The sequence below is a fragment of the Diospyros lotus genome, chromosome 2, assembly GCF_014633365.1.
Source record: "Diospyros lotus cultivar Yz01 chromosome 2, ASM1463336v1, whole genome shotgun sequence".
NCBI lineage: Eukaryota > Viridiplantae > Streptophyta > Magnoliopsida > Ericales > Ebenaceae > Diospyros > Diospyros lotus.
Genome location: NC_068339.1, coordinates 16,658,763 through 16,679,214, shown reverse-complemented (window position 1 = coordinate 16,679,214; position 20,452 = coordinate 16,658,763). Strand labels below are relative to the sequence as shown.

The 20,452-nt window shown below is 39.7% G+C and overlaps 1 protein-coding gene and 1 long non-coding RNA gene across 5 annotated transcripts in view; both read left to right on the top strand.

Annotated features, from left to right (window-relative positions):
* Positions 1 to 18,987, top strand: part of LOC127794434 (cold-regulated 413 inner membrane protein 1, chloroplastic-like) — a 28,928-nt gene extending 9,941 nt beyond the window's left edge. For 2 of the 4 annotated variants that reach the window (XM_052325504.1, XM_052325503.1), the window contains exons 3-6: positions 17,639 to 17,734; positions 17,864 to 17,928; positions 18,468 to 18,537; positions 18,636 to 18,987. In XM_052325504.1, coding sequence (XP_052181464.1) covers positions 17,639 to 17,734; positions 17,864 to 17,928; positions 18,468 to 18,537; positions 18,636 to 18,801 — 397 coding nt within the window. In that variant the 3' untranslated portion in view covers positions 18,802 to 18,987. The remainder of the gene's footprint in view (positions 1 to 17,638; positions 17,735 to 17,863; positions 17,929 to 18,467; positions 18,538 to 18,635) is intronic. The other 2 variants (XM_052325506.1, XM_052325505.1) reach the window with 1 other exon arrangement.
* LOC127794436 (uncharacterized) lies at positions 5 to 16,600 on the top strand. The gene is made up of 2 exons (XR_008021657.1): positions 5 to 12,078; positions 15,212 to 16,600. It is a non-coding gene; the product is annotated as an uncharacterized LOC127794436 (long non-coding RNA).
* Positions 18,988 to 20,452: the final 1,465 nt, after the last annotated feature.

The window sequence follows — 20,452 nt, the reverse complement described above, 5'->3', positions numbered from 1 at the left end:
TCTCTGTCTCTTTCTATAAATTGCCCTATGATGTGCTGAGTGTAAATATCTGTATCCAGTGTTAAAAAAATGTAAACAATTGAGACTCTTTATCTTGTGACTGGGACCATTGGGTATTATCAGAGTTCCTGGAAAAGTCTTGTTTCAAATTTATTTTACTGATTTTTTTCCCTCCATGTAGAAACTTAAGCTATAAATCATGTGTGTAACTTATATAATTTTATTTTCCTATTCATTTCTCGTGAATTTTTTTTGTTCTAAACATAACCTTTAATGTTAAATGATAGAACTCGAGCAAGAAAATCGTGTGTTTTTGATGAAATATGTGGATCCGTGTAGCCAAAGTTTCCTATTTTGGCTACACGGTTTGATGTGGATGTGATTGGTGACAACTCTTTTGATTGGAAGTTTCAAAAAATGGTTTTAGGAAGTTTCCTAATGTATATGGTCAATTATTTCCTATTCTAGTTTCGGAGATTTCCCGTTTGTGTATAATTGATTCTTTCCTTTATTTTGTTGTATCCTTTCCTATGTTGTAAAGTCCTCATATCTATTAGAGGATATGTAAAGCTTCTTCTCGTATTAAAGGAATTAACAACAGGAGGTTCCATCTTTTTAACATGGTATCAAAGCCATCCTCTTACTCATCCTAAAAACCCTAAAAGTGCCTTTATTGCACTCTTCCTATTTGAAGCCTCTAGTGCGCCGTTTTTCCTACCATCAGTGCCTTGTCTTTTACTTCTATTTGTTCTCTCATTGTTGTGTGCCTTAATTTCCATAGCAATATTCGAAGTTGATCCTGGGTTGCTAGATCGATTGTTCCTTCCCATTCTCTACCATGTCAGAAATTTCAGAAACCACTACTCCAATGACAAGAAGAGAGACTGTTTTGTGTGATCTGCCGATGGGGAGTACTCCTACTAGTGACCTACTCCTATACATCATTCTTATAGGCTTGATGGGAGGAATTATCTACAGTGGGCACAACTCGTGCGGACTTTTTTAAAGGGAAGATGACTCACCTAACTGAACCAAGTCTAGATACTAAACTCTAGTTTCGCTGCATGGGAAGTTGAGGATTCTTTGATTATGTCTTGGTTGTGGAGCTCGATGTAGCTTGAGGTAAGTAGAAATTGCATGTTCCTATCTACTGCTAAGGAGATATGGGACATTGCAAAGCATACTTACCCTAAAGTGTAAGATACATATGTGGTGTTTGACATTAAGATGAAAATAAGTAGTACAAGACAAGGATTTTTAACTGTCACCGTGTACTACAATAAAATGAATGGATATTAGTTTGAGTTGGATCATTATCAAGATATTAAAATGAAATGTAGTGAAGATGCAACCACCATAACTACAATATTTGAAAGGGACAGGGTAGTAGAATTCCTAGCAGAACTTAATGCTGATTTTGATCAAGTATGGGTGCAGATTCTAGGTAAAGAAAAACTTCCCTCTGTCAATGAAGTGTTTGCTATTGTTCATAGTGAGGAATATTGAAGGATAGCTATGCTAAATGAAATACCTTTTGAGGGATCTGCAATGGTGATTAATAAAAATGATGCTACTCGGTTTAAGCCACAACAGGGTGGGACTAAATTTAACTCTTAAGTCACAAAATCGAGATGGTTTGTGGTGTTCCTTTTGCAAGAAATCCAGGCATACCAAGGAGACTTGCTTTAAGCTTCATGGAAAAGAAGCAGTGTTGAACAAGGTGCGAGGCATGAAACACCTTCAGTCTCGGAACCAAGCTCAAGCCTTTCAAGCAACTAAGGAGGAAGTATCTAACTTGGAGAAGGCAGATTCAATCATCATGGCTTAACAACGAAATGCTGAGGAGATCAACAAGCTTAAGAGTTTTCTGAAAACCATTCAAGATGGTTCTTGTTCCATGGCTCAAACAGGTCTTTGTTTGAATTCTGAATCTAGTATTGCCTCACATACTATTAGGAATAATTTATGGATCCTAGATTCAGGGGCTACCGATCACATGACCTTTGATATAAATGTCTTTGACTCTTGTACCCCAATAAGTAGCCCCAAAAGGATAACAGTGGCTAATGGTGATGAAATTCCTATAGTTGGTCATGGTAATGTGAACCTCAATTCCTCATTACCTATCCAACATGTCCTTCATGTGCCTAATCTTTTTCATGACTTGATTTCTGTCTATCAGTTGACCAAGGATCTAAATTGCTGCGTTGTTTTCTTCCCTAACAAATGTGAGTTTTAGGTACTGGACACGGGGAAGAAAATTGGTGTTGCTGTGGAATGGAATGGACTGTACTACTTGAAGACAAGTAATGCTGCTCTTAAGGGGGAGCAACCTATCAGTGCCTATTCTTTTCAGTCTACTTCCATCACTAATTTTTGGCTTCAACATTGCCGTTTGGGGCATCCTTCTGTTAGTTTAATGCAGTCTATGTTTCCTGCTTTGCTAAGAAATTTAGATGTGTCTAATCTTCATTGTGATGTGTGAGTTTTCTAAACATCATAGAGTCTCTTATCCCGTGAGTAATAAATTATCCTCCATTCCATTCACTTTGATTCACTCGGATATGTGGGGGTCCATTTAGAATTCCTAATTGTTTTGGGGCTAGATGATTTATTACTTTTATTGATGATTGTACTAGAATGACTTGGGTGTATCTCTTAAAGAATAAGGTGACACGATCCTAGGGTTTAGGAAGTAAATTGGTAAGAGTGCGAGAAAGAAAGAGCAGAAAGGTAGGGATAAAGAGAGAGAGAGAGAGAGAATGAATAGAACAAAAAGAATTGAGGGAGAAGAGAAAGCCGAGGGAGAGCTAGGAGAATTGGGAGAGGGAAATGGAATTCAATTGTCATTCAAATCATGCCTTCCTCTGACTATGCCAACCTCTTTATACACTGTGGATCCCCCCCCCCCCCCCAAGTTACAATCATTTCCTCACGATCGTGACAATTCCCACCCCTTCAAACAATTTTTATCCCCAAGAATTGATAGCTGTTGACCTATTCTTCATCTAATTTCGACCTTAACAATCTGATTTATTCTTCTCCTTTTTTTTCCTGGCGCTCCTTCTACTTCTAAGCTTTGTCCCATCTTCCCTTACATTTTGTTGCTTTTGTTTTTACTGCACAAATGGAGTGTAGACTCCAAGAATCACCATGTCAAGGCTCCCTTCTCCAATGTCAAATCTCCTGAACCAGATGGTCCTGAACCAGATGGCAACAACCTTTTTTTCTACAATATCAAAACTCCCAAACCAAATGGCAGCACCTTCTCTTCCTTACCTTCCGATTCTTGTTTAGACCAAGTAACATGATAACAAGAAGGGAATTTTCTTAACCTGTGACCCCTCCGTCCTTTCCAAAACCAAAGGCAAGGAAGCCATTCTCTTAGAATCTGCTTCCTCAGAACCATTCTTGCCTTCAGCCTCCAGTTTTTGCCTCTGGTCTAAGTCTTCATCGATTGCATGTTTCCTTTCAACAACTTCAGTATCAGCTTCCTTAGAATCGTTGTTAAGTAGTTCCAATCTGGATTGTTCCGTCAAAGCTCCTTTAGCTACATATGGTCCTTTACAAACTTGCGAGCTGCTCTTACGATAACTTTCTAGCGGCAGTCCATGCTTTCTACAAATAGCTTATAGTGCCAATTCTACAAATAGCTTCTAGTGCCAATTCTTGTAGCCTCGCTTTCTCCTTCACTTGTTCCACCATAGTAGGGTAGAACATTTTCACATTGGGCCTTAACTCATCGTCAAGACCATTAATGAATCTTGATACAAAGTAATGTTTTGACAGGGCTAGCTGAAAGCTCCACATTAGAGACTATAGCTCCTCAAATCTAACCTGATAATCTGTCACCGATCCCCCATGCCTTAATTTGTTAAACTCCTCAATCACATCAATAATGTTCTTCTCCCCAAATTGGTCACACATATCTTTAGCAAAGTCAGTCCACCTGACCTCCCCTTCCCATGTTGCAGCACATAATCCTTCAGCCATCTCCTTGTAACACCTTGTTCCCACCTACGGGTGTCACGAGTAAATAATCAACCAGAATGTTCACCCATCAACTAGATTCGGAAGGGTTGGACTATGTTTCAATAAGAAACGCCCTAGGTGGGCACTAAGATTTGTCCTTTCCTTCGCTCCACTCGAGGAGTCGGTTCTGAGATTTCGAAAAACATTGCAGCGGAAGGAACCGGAAACCTCAAGTGAGTGCCATCCTTCTTCAACTCGACTGACTTGAGCCAAGGATGACTACCCCAGGCTTGGGTGATATCTAGGTTGTGTTGCTTAAACCGACTTTTACTCTTGAGTGAAATTTTATCTTTATTTGCCCAGAATTCCTTAGCTTGCACGCTTTTTGAGAAAACCCATTTATTCATTTTCTCTTCAGAAAATATCCAAGACCTCTTGGGTTTCCAAAATATTGGGCTATTTTTCCACATGTAAGAAAAATTCCTCACATATTTATATTTTTCCAAAAATAGATTTTTTTCGCTGAAATAGCCCCAAAACCCCTTTTTTCCAAAAATTTCTCCAGGGCTAAACAATTATTTTAAAATGGCCCAAAAACCTCAATAATTTCAAAAATTAAAAAAAAAAAAATGGTCGACGGGGCCTGCTAGCGCACTTGGGGCCCACACGAGGCCCAACGGTGCCCTGGTAGTGCTTGCTGGCTGAGGGCCGCACACGCGCCCAGCTGCCCCCTGTTGGCCTTGGCTGCTGCCACTTTCCATTTTCGCGTCGTTTCTCACTTTCTTTTGACTTTTTGGCCTCCAAACATTACAAAATTTAATATTTAAATTTTTCTTCCATTGAAGGCACAAAATATACAATGAGGCTCCAACCCCCAACACATGGTTACATCACAATATTTACAAATTTAACACAAAAATTACAACAAAATCATCTTGATGCTTCCAAAGCCTCAAGCTTCCAAAATCCCCTTTCTCTTGGCACATGAGAGACCTACAAGGTGAGATAAAACCTCATGAGCTACAATGCTCAGTAAGGGTGCAATGCAAATATAAATGTCATAGATTAAAAATTTAATGCCAAGTATATGTAAGTGTGGCTAAGTCTCTTTGCCCTCACAACCTCCCCTTGGCTTGAGGCATTGACCTACCTTTTCCCACTATGTCCCTAACTATCCACATGGTCATTGGTCTCATGTACATAATGGAGCATATAATCTTGCAACACAATAAAATCTATCTTACATACTTACAAAGCTTGCAAGGCCACCTCCCATGGGGTCATCCCTTACTTTTTGGAGCTCCTTGGACTTGAAGCGGTCCTTCTAGCCTCCAATCCCCTTGCTTCCAACTTTCTTACTCAAAGAAACCTTAAGAAAAACAAAGTGGCTAAGCCACCATTCAAAGAGAAACCAAAAGAAAGATAAATTTATACCATAACATGGAAGAATTCTTACATTTTCTTCCTCCTTCTTTCTTCTTCTCTTTTCTTTCCTTCTTGTTGGAAGACTTATTCTAATTTCTCTCTTGAAATTTCCTTTTTATATCTCTCAATTTCAAGATCCAATCCTAGCCATTGGATTTACTTTTTGAGATTAAATCTCATCCACACAAACAAACACAATCCATGCCATTATGTAGCATTTAATCTCCACCCTTGGATTCTTTTGCCTTTTCCAAGACTCAATCTCCACCACATAGAGAAAGCACAATCCATGTGCTTAAAGAAGATTAAATCCCATCCATGAATTTCTTTGGAGATTAAATCTCGACCATCCATCTCATTCTTCCTTTGGATTACTAAACCCATTTGGCAATCCATGCCCATTTGAAGACTCAAATCTCCACGTTTGAATCTTTTCCAATTTCAAGACTTAATTTCCACCCTTAGATCAAGTCTCACTTTCTCATAAAATATCCAATTTCTCAATTAATTAATTCTTGACTAATTTCAAGAATAACCTTTGAAAGACCATTTTCATTAAAAAATTTCTTTAATCACCATAATCATTACTCCCATAAGGGCTAGAATGATTATTTCTCTTTTCTTTTTGATTTAAATAAATCCTTCCATTCTCTTGGATACGAGCTTATCAAGTGTCACTCTTAGACACTAAGTTGGCCTTCAAGCTTCAATCCAAGCCATCCATGTGTCACCACCACACTTATTCACCATTTTAGGGAAAAAAATAAATTACTCTCTCACATAAATGAATTATATTTATTTTTCCCTCTTCAATAATTTAATTCCCTTATGGAATTAGACTCAAAATTACCAAAATGCCCCTAGTGAATTCTCAATCCCATTTATTTCCACACAAATGCACCAATGAGAATGATTCACAACTATATCCAATTCCAAGAGGAATTATTTTCTAAGCCACCCAATTACCCTTTATTGGGTCTCATTATCCAAATTTACCAAAATGCCCCTCTTTTAGGGCACCATTATTCCTATATATCCACTTTTTCCTCAAGGGCACTTTTGGAAGTTTCAAACATCCTTCCTTATTTTATAACATCAATAACACATGTTACATCTTTTCAATTTCTTGAAAATTCACTACTGTAACAACCTCTTGCTCAGCTTCTAAGGATCTCTTCGGAAATTTATTCCTGTACTAAAATTCAGCAACCCAAGCTAATGCAATTGTTGCTTCCAATTCAACAACCTTAATTCGCTTCAAACATTGCCCTAGCAGTAGCCTAGATCTAAATTAGTTTTTTAGTTGCTACTAAATGGCCTACAAATCAATTTTCGAAATCTGATCGAGTTTGTTTGGCCTTCAAATTAGCCTACTATCAGCTTCCAACTCACCCTAAACCTCCGCCTTAGTTACAATGGAGTAGCTAAGGATTGTCGCCTTCCAAATTTCAGCTTCTTAAGAATTTGATTGGCTCTCGTTGCAACTTCTTGTGAATCGTCGACTCTCACTTTCCCAAGTCATCGAAATTCCGTCTGAAATCACCTCATAGTAGTCGCCTAGGAGAATCACCCTGATCCAGTTGCTCGGAATTCCCTTATGGATCGTTTCCGACCGTGCCTTCCTTCACAGCTCGGTCACATGCAATGACCAAGATCCAATGGCTTTGGAACAACAGCCGAAGTCACACGCAGCGACCACACCTTCCTTCTTGCCTCGCTCAAGGTTATGCTTCCTAGTCTCTCGAATGCAATACCTCTAATTTGCAATTGAATTGCTGACTATCGAACTTGCTTACAACTAATCGCTATCTACCCACAATCAAGCAAGTTCCATGATCGCCCCAGCCAACGCCTTCTTCTCCACCCAATCACCATCCAATGATCATCAGAATTCATGCGAAGTCAATAACTCCATTGGAGTCGCCCCCAATCATCGTCTGATGTCTTGCTTCTGAAGCTACTTTCGCTACGGAACTCCTTTTCCTACCGGATCTAAGTTCGTCACTAGAAGCAATTGTCAATGGCCTGCATTCCAATTGCGATCCTCCCGTTCTGCATTCGATTCATTGCAAATTCAAGATCGCTTGGATTCTTATGGCGGTTGCTATGGATCAAAAATTGCCCCAAGCTTGCGTCCACTTCTTACCCACTCATCGACCACTAGTTTGTCAAAATTCAGCTAAATATTCTGTGCCTCTGATCTGCAACTAACTTGCTGATCAGAGTCATCAGTCGCGATGGATAAACAACCTCCTGAAACAAGTTCAGCTCTGGTATCACCTCCTACAATTGATCTTCTCTACTGCAGCTTCTTGAAGATTAGCTTCAATCAGCTTCTAAGGATAGGCTATCAGCTTCCAGTACTCGTATAATACTCCATATTTTCGTGAAGTTGCCACGTATTTTAAGTGAGTTTAAAATATCGAAAAATATGCTTGAAATGGCAACAAGGGACCGAATCAGTCGCAGGGAGTGTCCTGGAGCTTAGATACTTAAGGACAAAGGTATATTTTTGATGAGCATCTCGAGGTGAGATTTATGACGCTGAAAGAAATCAAATCAGAGACAGTTTTTTCGGTTAAGCTAAGTTGTAGCCTGAAAAGACCGAATGATGGTAAGGGTTTCCCAGAAATTGTACATATCAAATAATTTTGCGTTATTAATTTTGAGATTCTAAGTATCTCGATAAATTTGATGTTTGAGGGTGTAATTGTAATTAGAGAATTATTCAAATGAAATAAGGATGAAATTATTCAAGTGAAGGACTTGAAAAAGGGGGCCAAAATGTTATTTAATTGACTTTTGTAGCATGTCTTTGATGAGCCTTTCTATCTCAGTTTTCTGTTTAGGAGGGTAACGATAGGACCTTACGTTCACTGGTTCCGAATTTGGTTTGAGATGGATGGTATGGTCACAGGGCCTTTTTGGAGGAAGTGAGCTGGGTTCAGAAAAGAGGTCTTTGAACTCAAGTAATAGCATGTTAAGAGAGTTAGTTTCGCATACCTTCCACTAGTCGTGTGAGTGGCTACTCACTGTAATGGCCAATTCTCCTCCCTGCTCCTGTCCCTTCTCGAAAACTTCCAAGGCCTGGATAGAAAACAGCTGCGCTACTTGGGAAAACTTGCTCTTGAGCAATCGTTGAAGTCTCTTTCCCGTTATCATCTTGCACATACCCGCTTCCTGGCTGCCTTTGAGTATCCTCCTTTTTCCATCCTTCTCAAAGGTCACCTCCATCTTGTTGAAATCGAAGCTGATAGGACTCACTTCTCTCATCCAATCAACCCCAAGCACCACATCGCAACCCCCCAATTTCAACAGCCTCAAATCTGCCACAAATTCTTCCCCATTCATCTCTCAACAGAATCCCAAACATGAGATTGACTTAATACCTTATTTCCGTTTGCTACTGTTACCGAAAGGGGGTGAGAGTTTGAGACCTCACATCCCAATTTCTTTGCCATACCTTCATCCAAGAAGCTATGGGTGCTTCCGCTATCAATGAGTACCATTAGTGGGCATTGATGAGCTCGCCCTTCTACCTTAATGATCTTGCTGTGTGCCAATCCTTTTAGTGCATGTAAGGAGATCTCTCCTCGATCACCTTCGCCCATCTCCGAGGTTTCCTCCGCGAGTCCTTCCTCATCCTCCCCTTCCAGTAACAGGATTTGTCATTTGCACCTGTGTCCCGGAAAGTATTTATCCCCGCACTTATAACATAGGTTCGCTTGGCGTCTCTGCTCCATTAACCCTCCTCCATTTGTTGGGTTAGGGGTTTTAGGAGGCAATGCTAGGACTCCCTTACCACTGTGCACCGTATCTCGTCCTTGAGTCCTATTACCAGACTGCCACCCCCCAGAGATCACTCCTTTTACTTGATTGCGCTGCCTTTTTAACAGTGCTTCAATCGTCATTTCTTGCAACCTTGCACTCTCAGCGGCCAGCCTTACTGTCGTTGGTTGCATCATTTTTACCATGGGCCTCACTTCATCTCCCAAGCCACTAATAAAACTTGATACAAAATACTCTTCCGATAGATGGGGATTGTGTATCATCATTAAGGATCTCAGCTCCTCAAACTTGAGCTGGTAGTTCTGTACCGTCCCCAGTTGCTTGAGCTTGTTAAACTCTTCGACTATATCCCGCATACTCCGGTCTCCAAACCTTTCCACATAAGTCGTCAGCGAACTCGTTCCATGGGCTGCCTTCTTTCTCCGCGAGCCACCCCTGGTACCATGCATCAGCCATGTCGTTCAGGTAGGCAGAGGCCAGGGTGACCTTTTGCTGTTCCTGCACCTGATACAGGGCGAACATACGTTCGCACCTCCTAACCCACCATCTTGGGTTTTCCCCATCGAAGAGCGGAATCTCCAGTTTGGGTACCGAAAAGCTCGGTTGGTAACGATCTGCTTGAGTTCTCGCTCTTCTCTCCCTTAAGTTATCGCCGATCCCTTCTGTCTCAAATTCCACTTCCGACGTTCCCACTGGTCGACGCTCCATTCCTACCCCTTGAAGAATGGGTTCTGACCGTTCCCTTTGCGGAAAGTCAGCGGAAAGTCTTACCGGCTGCTGGATTGAGAACATCCACATGATCTGGTGCATCTGTTTCATCACTTGCTCATGGAACCGAGCATTCTGTTTTCAATTCTCACCCTGCCACCTTTCCATGGCTTGATCAATCCAAGCATCTACCCCTGCTCCAATCGAGGATTCGAGAGTCCCCATTCTTGTTTGCACCTCCGCCACTGTTGTAGCCACTTGTTGCAGTTGAGACTCCATCTGCTTCATCCTCGTTCCTTCGGCCATATGGATAACCTTCTCTTCTTCTGCCTGTGCCCAAAAACACTGCTTTGATACCAAATGTCATCTTCTGAGGAGCTGATTGTTGTTTCTCCGGTTGAGTGATTGAACGTTACCGATAGAATTAGGAGGAAGAGAATTAGTAGGAAGAGTGAGAGGAAGAATGAGAGAGAGAATAGAAACTTCTAGGAATATTCATTCATAATCATTGGCGAGTTGGATAACTGCTTTATAAAGCTAAACCACCTGCCTATGTGCGTAACCGAATGCCGTTGCTGGGAATGTACTACTCCTAATGCGGCAACAAACAAATTACAACTCCTCAATGCAAACTTCTAATATACTACTTACTACTCATAGTATAACCTTATTACATTAGCACCCCTCCTACCCGTGACACACGACAGAGGTGTTTATGGAACCCCCTCTAGGTTTTGACAAAGGTTTTTCAGGAAGGGTATGCAAACTAAAGAAAGCTCTTTATGGGCTTAAACAATTCCCTTGGGCATGGTTTGATCGTTTTTCTAAGGTTATGAAACATATGGGCTATCTTAAAAGTAGGGGTGATCACACCCTTTTCTTTAAGCATTCCCGTAAAGGAAGGGTGACAATGTCTATGTTGATGACATTATAGTCACCGGGAATGACTGTGAGGAAGAAGCACAACTTAAAGATAATCTGTCCAAGGTGTTTGAGATCAAGGATCTTGGAGTCTTGAAGTATTTTTTGGGAATAGAGGTGGCTTATTCCCAAGTTGGTATTTTCTTGTCCCAAAGGAAGTATATTCTTGATTTGTGGCATGAAACAGGTCTCTATTGGGTGGCAAAGGTGCAGGTACTCCGATGGAATTTAATGTTAAATTATGTGACAATTACAATGGTTAACCAGTGGATAAGGGGAGATATCAAAGATTGGTTAGAAGATTAATTTATTTGTCTCATACTAGACTAGATATTGTTTTTGCAGTAAACTTGGTTAGTCAGTTCATTCATTATCTCACGGAAGAACATGTGCAAGCTATGAGATGAATTTTGTGCTATTTGAAGACTACTCCTGATAAAGGGATCTTATTTAAATTAGGAGCTAGATTGGATGTTATTGGCTACAGTGATGCCAATTATGGGGGGGTTTTGATTGATAGGCGTTCCATCACCTGTTATTGCATGTTTTTTGGGGGAAATCTAGTATCTTGGAGAAGTAAGAAGTAGGGAGTAGGAACAAGATCTAGTGTTGAGGCTGAGTTTCAAGCACTAGGTCTATGTGAATTGTTATGGCTAAAGATCATTTTGGAAGACCTAAAAATTTCTAGCAATGGGCTAATCAAGTTTTGTTGTAATAATAAGTCAACCATCAATATAGTACATAACCCTGTGCAGCATGACCGAACCAAGCACATGGCAATAGACATACACTTTATTAAAGAGAAGCTCGATGTTGGGTTACTTTGTATTCCCCATGTGCCCTCGGAAGATTAGCTAGCTGATCTTTAGGCAAAGGGGCTTGCCTACTAAGCGATTTGAAGAGTTGGTGTGCGAGCTAGGAATGATTGATATCTGTCACGACCCTAGGGTTTAGCTAGGGTCTAGGGAGGAATTCGGAAGAATTTGGGAGAGAAACGGATAAAAAATTGGAGGGAGATACGTAGTAGAAATTAAGAGAAAGGGAAGGAAAACAAGGGAGAACTAGAGAGAGAAAGTAAGGAGGAAATATGAATTCACTAAATCATACCAACATACATTTCTCTACATGTTATGGCTTATTTATAGGCTGTTCAAGTAATAGAATATTGTAGAACAGCACCCATGTGCACTTTAACAGAATGAATAGCATCTCTTAACCAACAATTGTAACTAATGGCGGCATTGCCCCTCTAATTCCTCTTGGGTCATGACAATTTCCCCTCCTTAAAAGGTTTCTTGTCCCCAAGAAACTTATTACCATTGAACCATTGTTATTCATCCGATGCCCATCTTCACCAATTGGTTTCTTCTTCGCCTTTTCTTGTTCTCCTCTCGTATTACCTTTTTCTTTTGCTTTCTCTTTCCTTCTTCCTTAACAGAACTACGACTAGCGGCAAGCCCAAGTCCAGCCATCCACCTCTTCCTCATTGCCATTGAAAATGGTTCCAATGGAGCTGTCAATCCTGTAACCATCTCATTTCCAAGCATAAGAAGAAATTTAAACTTCTCTTTAAGCAAATCAACCTTTTTTGTAGCTGCTGCCCTGTTTTGTGTGCCCGTGCCAAAGACATATGTATGAGATGTTCCAAACAAGGTGCCTGGTGCAATCCTTTCGTCCTTCTCCTCAAGTACTTGGTAAAGAGACTTTTCCAACTCCTTCCTCTGCTGCTTTTGGAGATCAATAAGATCAGCAGGGCTGTCCTCCTCCTTGCAGCTTCCCTTCTCGTTCTTTGTACCTCATCAGCCTCATACTCCTCCTTAGTTGTATGAACACCACCTTCCTCTTCCATGGCTACTATATCAGCTCCCTGCACTTCTTGATGAGCAGCCTTAGGAACTCCTATGACAACATTAGTTTTGGGCCTTTCTCCAAACCGAGTACACAAGGCATTTACAAACTGTGGCCAGCTCCATTCTACCCTTCCCCAGCTCCAATTCTGAAACCAAACGCCTGGAATTCCACTCAAATTAGCTGCAACCATTTTTACTTTTTCCTTTTCAGCTACTCGGTGTTGGTAGAACACCCGTTCACATTGTCGGATCCACCATTTTGGTATATCCCTGTCAAACACCGGAATAGCCAATGGAGCTAAAGTGGGCAAATCGGCACTTGGAATTGAGGTCGACCAAGTCCAATTAGCAGTCTGAAATATATGTGAACACGTAATCAAAAAATCATCCAGCTGCCTACGAAGGTCCTTAACTTCCATTGTTGCAGCCATTAGTCCTTCGGCTATCTCCTCAGTTCAATTCCTTGAAATTACACCCTATAACAGCTTCTTGATCAGCCTCTAAGGATCCCTTCGGAAACTCCTCCTTGAATTAAAATTCAGCAATCCTTAATCCCTGCAATCTAATTCAACCTGGCAATGGTTGCTTTCAGTCCAGCAACCTCAGTTCTTGCTGGTGAATAGGCTCCAAATCAAATTCTACAAAATCCGATAGTGACAGCAATGGCTCTAATTGCTCAGTTTCACTTCTCACCACTTCCAAATCTGAGTTGAGAATCACAACTGAAATCAAGTCAATTGAGAATCACTGCTTGCGGAATTCTCCTCTAGACCAGTTCCGATCGCACTTGCTGTCACAACTCAGTCACATACAGTGACCTAAGTCCAATTGCTTTGGAACATCGCCAAAGTCACATGCCGTGACGATACTTCTTGCCTCACTGAAGATCCACTTCCGACCGCACCTCCCCAATACGAGCCTATCTGTTATTAATTAATCGGAATCACAGTCCGATCAGTTCGACCAGATCGTTTTCCAATTTAGAACCGCATGGCCTACTCGTTTGTCGCTCCTTTCTGCCCAAATCCCAATCCAATCCAAGTTCAGTTCTGTCTGGCCTTTATTCCCGCTTCTAGATCGCTCCAGCCACACCCAATCACCGACCACTTAAGCCTGTATTGCCTAAACCACCATGCCTCCACTGCCTCTTCAATTCCGAGTTTATAATTGATCAAAGGAACTCGCCTCTTGGATTAGCTGCTCTAGACGTGCTTTGATTCTGGATCTCAACTACTGTGTTGCGATTAAGGTGAATCGCCTTCTTGAATTGCAATTGCAATAGCCGAAGTCCATTGTTCTTGTCGCTGCTAGTAATCTGATCTAGAATTCCTTCAAACTCAGATCGGAACTACTGCTAGTAATCGCTAATCTCAGCCTTGGTCACATGCACGCCTTCCTTGACCGACCAATACCTCTTAGATTTTCAAGCCAAGAGGCCATTCTCCGTCAGAATCACTGGAACTGAATGGGCTGAGTTCAATTCGTTCCCAGTTTTACAGCAATTGCCGATTGCTAGAGTTGCTTGCAAGTAGCCACGATTGCTACAGATGCACAATTGTCCCGACCTTGCCTGTTCACTTCCATCTCCAACCAATAGCTCTAAATTCACCTTACAAAGTCAACAGTACTAAGCTCGCCTCAATCAACTACACATGACCGCGTATGTGCACAGTCACCGTCGGAATCGCCTTCCAAGTTTCGAACACAATTTACCAGAATTCATAATCGGAATCAACTCCGAACTCCGCCTTCAAGATCCATTTCCGATCCCAAAACTCGCTGCGCCACTCTGATAACAACGTTTCTGCTGTGCTAATACTTCTGGAACTTGATTAAATCGATTCGGCCTCCAATTTTATGATAGATCAGATTACGGAACCAGCTCCGCCTTTGTTTAGTCGAATTTGATAGATTCACCTCAAACTCCACTGCCAATGCTAACGTTCTGTTGTTATGAACTTAATTGCCGCTTTGTCTCCAATTCCGAGCCCGAAGTGCTTTGCTCTGATTAATTTTCCAGTCACCAGAATTGCATCCAGGACTGTTGGAAATTAATCCGCCCTAAGCGTCGGAAATCACTGCTTCGATCAATTCCGCAATCTATTGTCTGAATTTGCTGCGGAATCGCCTTGGTCAATTGCTATGACTACCAATTCACAGCCGAGAATCGTCGGCTCTGATACCAAATGTCACGACCCTAGGGTTTAGCTAAGGTCTAGGGAGGAATTCGGAAGAATTTGGGAGAGAAACGGATAAAAAATTGGAGGGAGATACGTAGTAGAAATTAAGAGAAAGGGAAGGAAAACAAGGGAGAACTAGAGAGAGAAAGTAAGGAGGAAATATGAATTCACTAAATCATAAGGAGGAAATATGAATTCACTAAATCATACCAACATACATTTCTCTACATGCTATGGCTTATTTATAGGCTGTTCAAGTAATAGAATATTGTAGAACAGCACCCATGTGCGCTTTAACAGAATGAATAGCATCTTTTAACCAACAATTGTAACTAATGGCGGCATTGCCCCTCTAATTCCTCTTAGGTCATGACAATATCCACTCGCCAGCTTGAGGGAGAGTGATGAAATATGTGGATCCGTGTAGCCAAAGTTTCTTATTTTGGCTACACGGTTTGATGTGGATGTGATTGGTGACAACTCTTTTGATTGGAAGTTTCAAAAAATGGTTTTAGGAAGTTTCCTAATGTATATGGTCAATTATTTCCTATTCTAGTTTAGGAGATTTCCAGATTGTATATAATTGATTCTTTCCTTTATTTTGTTGTATCCTTTCCTATGTTGTAAAGTCCTCATGTCTATAAGAGGATATGTAAAGCTTCTTCTTCTCGTATTAAGGGAATTAACAGCAGGAGGTTCCATCTTTTTAACATTTTCATTTCCTATAGCATATGACTTAATATATACAGTTTTAAGGGTTAACAACCCACTTCCTTAAAAATAGGACCCTATCTAACCACCTAATCTGAAACAAAGACAAAAGGATAAGGATCAAGACTCAGCCCACTTATGGATCAGAGTTTGACCATAACAAGATAAGATTAACCAAATTAAAGATAAAAACAATAAGATAAAAACCGGATAAAACTAAGAAATAAACCTTATCTTCCACATTAAATGTAAATGAGTTCTCTGAAAAACTGTACAGATCTGCATACAATTTGGAATCCTTTCGACAATATTTCCACTATGATGGTCAAATTCATGGGATTGAATTGGTTTATAGTAATTGGCTGATAGAACTCACTCTTTTTGGATTGAATTCAATACTAGAACAGTAGAAAAATCAGTGTTTACAAGGATTACAACATTTGCTAGGATGAGTATAAGCTAAAAACAACCAATTGGTCTATTTCGAGAGGGCCTTCTCTCTCTCACGACAGTTGTCCAGATTTTTTCTCTGCTTCTCTCTCCTTTCCCCTAGCCTTATATACCTTCTCTTCATTCCATTGCAGCCACGTGAAAGAATATTCTTCCCCTAACCAACTTTGGACTCTTCTGCCCCTTAGTCAATTTCCTTGGCTACCCTTGATTCCCCCCTCCTTTTATGCCTCTGATAGGTATGAATAACGGGGGTCCTAACATTGGCCAACTAGATAGGTTTAATATATTTGGGTGGTTTTCATACCACAGAAACTGTTGAGACTGGATTTATCAAAAAAGGAAACTAGTGAAACTGGATTCTTATAAGGATCAGAAATTATTTTTTTTGGAATTTTAAGTAGCCAAAAATATATTCAACTTTTGTTGCATCTACTTTTGGTTTCTTGGCTTTCTCTCTTGTAATGATGATTATGTATCTGTGTTTAACTCATCTCAATTATTGAAATCTTGCTGACATGTTTGGAATTGACCATTAGCATGAAAAAGAGTTGCCTTCTTTTCTACGAAGTTCTCTCTCCCCCCCCCCCCCCCCCCCCCAAAAAAAAAAAAAAAAAAAAAAACCCTACTTTTTCACATGCTTAGAAATTCATATGTTGGTAGGTAAGAAAATTGGACGGAAGGATGTAGGGTTTTCTCTTTTATTTGTATTTTCTTTTCTTCATCCAGGAGGATGGAAATAAGAAGCAAATGGAAATTATGAGGGGGATTAAGCCCATATGAAACATCAATCCGTGCATGATGTGTATTGATAAAAAATAAAAGTGGAAGGATTTCTCTTTTGCATTTTTTCTCCTCCAATAATCAAAAGATGGTCCATTCTGATGCATTATATTCTAGTTTATGTTGTTCCTCTTTGAGCTTTTCAGGGAAAACCAGTTCATATGGAACCCATTTTATCAGACCCAGTGGCTGGGAGCTTTTCTTGGAAAACTGGTTCCAAACATACACCCTGTGAATTCATGAAAGGCAACAGGTTTAGCAAATATTCCAGACATTGGGCATGGTAATTCTGGTCCTGTACAGTCAGGTCCGGAAAGAGCCTGTGTCTTCACTTCAGATTGCAGAAAAATAGTCAGAAGTGATACTCTTTTTTCCCTCCTTGCTCCACCAAACAAAAAAAGAGGGGATGCCACCTTCCCCTTCATCTTTTCTATTCCTAGTGCTTGCCCGTTTAGTTTTACTCATTTTCCCTATTGAACCAAACAAATGTTGTTATACTCAAGTGGTGCTGCTAAATGGACGTCAAATAAAATAAAAAAAAGTGAGCTCTGATGACATCTCTTGAACATAATGTTCTAAGACTTCAAGACCAATCATATGTTTTTCATGGAAACTGAACTTCTGGATGGGTTCCTAAACTATTCCAGTCCTTGTGTTTTCATTCCCTTTTACTCTTGAGAAAGTAATAAAATATTTTGGTTGTGAAGTTTCACTTACACTGGAAGACATCAATGTTAAAATCTGTAATGTCTACCTGGCACATAAGCTGCATTTATATTCCAAATTGGTATCTCTTTCCGAGGTTTAGTTTTTGAGTTATGACTTATTGAATTTTATTTCCCTTTCTAGGGTTTTGATGCTTGCTAGAGGAACTGCTATTCAAAAATCCTTTCTTGTTCCTCTATTTGTTCTACAAGCACCTCTGAGCATTATTTCATGGATCAAGTTGAGTACCACTCTGCGGTTTTCCTCAATAGATGTTACAATTTTGTGACAATCATATTTATTCTTATCAAAAGTAAAAAGTTACCATATCATTCATGCCTCAGTGAACTTGTTAATCTTTGGTTGCAGGGGAGAATATGGTATTTGGTTTGCATTCTTGGCGCTTCTTGTTCGGCTCTTCTTCTATATTCCTGGTAGGTTCTGTGTTTGTCAAGATAATATAAGTTTACAGCTGTGTGTTTGTTCTGTAGTTAGTATAGTCTCCCATTTTTACTCATTAGTGGTCGGTTGTATTAATAGCTTAATTTGAGGAATTTCTTCTAATAAACTTCTGAAGACATTTCTGAATCTTAAAGTGCATCTGCTTTTTGGGAAAATTACAAGATTTTTCTGAGTTTTTTGTGACTATACCTTGCAAATTTTGAATATATTTGTTAGTAAATGTTGGTCATCTTGAACCTGGAGAGGTAATGTTGGTTCAGTTACCTCAACAGACACCAGAGGTATGTATTTCTGGATACCTCATGATAGGTTTCTCTTGCATTAGTAATTTGTAATCTTAATCATCTAATGAGGCAAAAGTTGTAAAGAAATGAAAACAAAATATGAAATAGAATGACAGTTACCTGTGTTGTATACTTCTTTGCCATTATGTTGTCTTTGAATTTCTGCAGTAAACCAACATGGACAAATATTTTAACCCATACCCTGTCTGATTTTTACTTGTTTGTAGGTGAACTAGAATTGCCTTTCATAGCACTGCTATTGGTGATTGTAGCTCCTTTTCAGGCTATGAACTTAAGGTGAGTGATTGCAACCTGGACAGTTGGGACTATATTTTTTCTTTTCTTCATCTTCTTTGAATTAATTTTATATTTTCCTTTTTTATCTTTTATTGCAGAGGAACACAAGCGGGCGTCATTCTGTCTTTAGTAATTGCAGGTTATTTGGCATTCCAGCATTTCTCCCGAACTGGCAGCTTGAAAAATGCGTTTGACCAAGGTTCAATTGTTGCCACGTTAGCCATCATTTGTATATCTATTGTCCCATGCTTGCTCTTAATCTGACTTTAATCTGTAAATTTATTGTCCTCAAGAGGTGAAGTTGACTGTAGTATCCAAACTTTTGTTCTCTAATGTAAGAGTCCTTGGTGAATGTATGATTTCTTTACTGGACAGAAGAATATATATATGTATTATGTGTTTCTGCATTTATTCAATAAAAGATAGATATCTATGTCCCACAAAGAAAAAGTATATATTCAAGTGCTTGATCTCTCTGCATTGTGTTGAAATGTTAACTACCATGTGATCTAAAATATTAAGCTGTTAGATAGATGGAATTACACTATTATTTTTACTTTCAACACCCCCCCTCACATGTGGCTAGCTTCATTGCTAATTAGTCCAACCATGTGTAACAATTTAAATATTGGGTTGGTGAGGTTTGAACTTAGAACCTTTATCTGCTTTGATAATACCTCGAATTGTTAATTATCATATGATTTGAAAGTTTTAAGTTGTTAAATAGAGGATTAACTTTATCTTTTTATACTATTATTGTTACTCTCAACACACTGTTTGGCCATTTATATGGCGGTAGTTTATGCAGGATATTATGCTAGGATTAGTTTCCCTTGGGGATTATTCATTTTTGTGTGATTTATATATGCCTAAATATTTTATTCATGCAGATAAAAGAACACAGTTCTCCTTTTCTTGTCTAAATATTTTCCTTTGCCTGAGTTTTGTGGTTATATCTGTTCAAGGACGTTTACTCACTCCCAAAGTCCAGAATGGAGATATCCAACCTTATCCCCACACTGGATGGCAGGACTTGTTGTGACTGTTCCATCATTTTGATATTGTGTGCAAGAACGAAATTGAAAAAGGTCCTAATTGAATGCAACACTGATACTTTCTTATGGCTGTTGTGATCCATGAATTGTGTGGTTGAATGCTGATACTTGGTGTTGTCATAGTGTGATGGAAAGCTAGTACCTTCTAGGTCACTGTTTTTTCCTTTTCTTTGTTTGATATGCACTCCTTGCCTTTGGCAGTTTTGCCTTACGCAGATCTTAAAAAATTAGCCTATTTTCTTTAGAGTTCTTGTAGTCCGTGATACATGTTTGCAACTGTTTCAAATAGAATCATGCTAGATATCTCAACAGAATGATGCAGTATAGCTACTGTTGGTGCCTGCATGGCAGTCTAGTTGCTTCTAGTGAAGAGCTTTCTGAGAAGAGAAAAAGTTTCTAGGGAATTCTCATCGATTAGAGATCCTTCACCTTTTTGTTTTAAAAGTGCTTTGGACATCTAGCTTGTCACATAATAAAGCACTTTGGTTGTTAAGAATTGTCTCCCCCCACCTTATTGCAAGTAGCAAAGGAGCTGGTTAAAAATTATTTGTCAGATAGAGCAATTTCCATGCCGTCCTCTCAGGAGTTTAACTTACTATACAGAAATATATATATATATATAGGAGTTGATATAAATCTGGGAATTAGATTCTGACATCTACCCCCTTGTCATGTGAAACCCACCATTGATTTTTACTGTACCGAAACTTTCAAGTCAGTAGATATAATTTATGTAAAGGCCTAGGCAGATTCAAGTCATGCCATTTATAGTGATGAGCTTCAAAGACAGTTTCAACTAGTGAAGGGTTCTTGTATATGCTATCCGTTAGATAAACTAGTCTTGCTCAGTAGAAATCTGC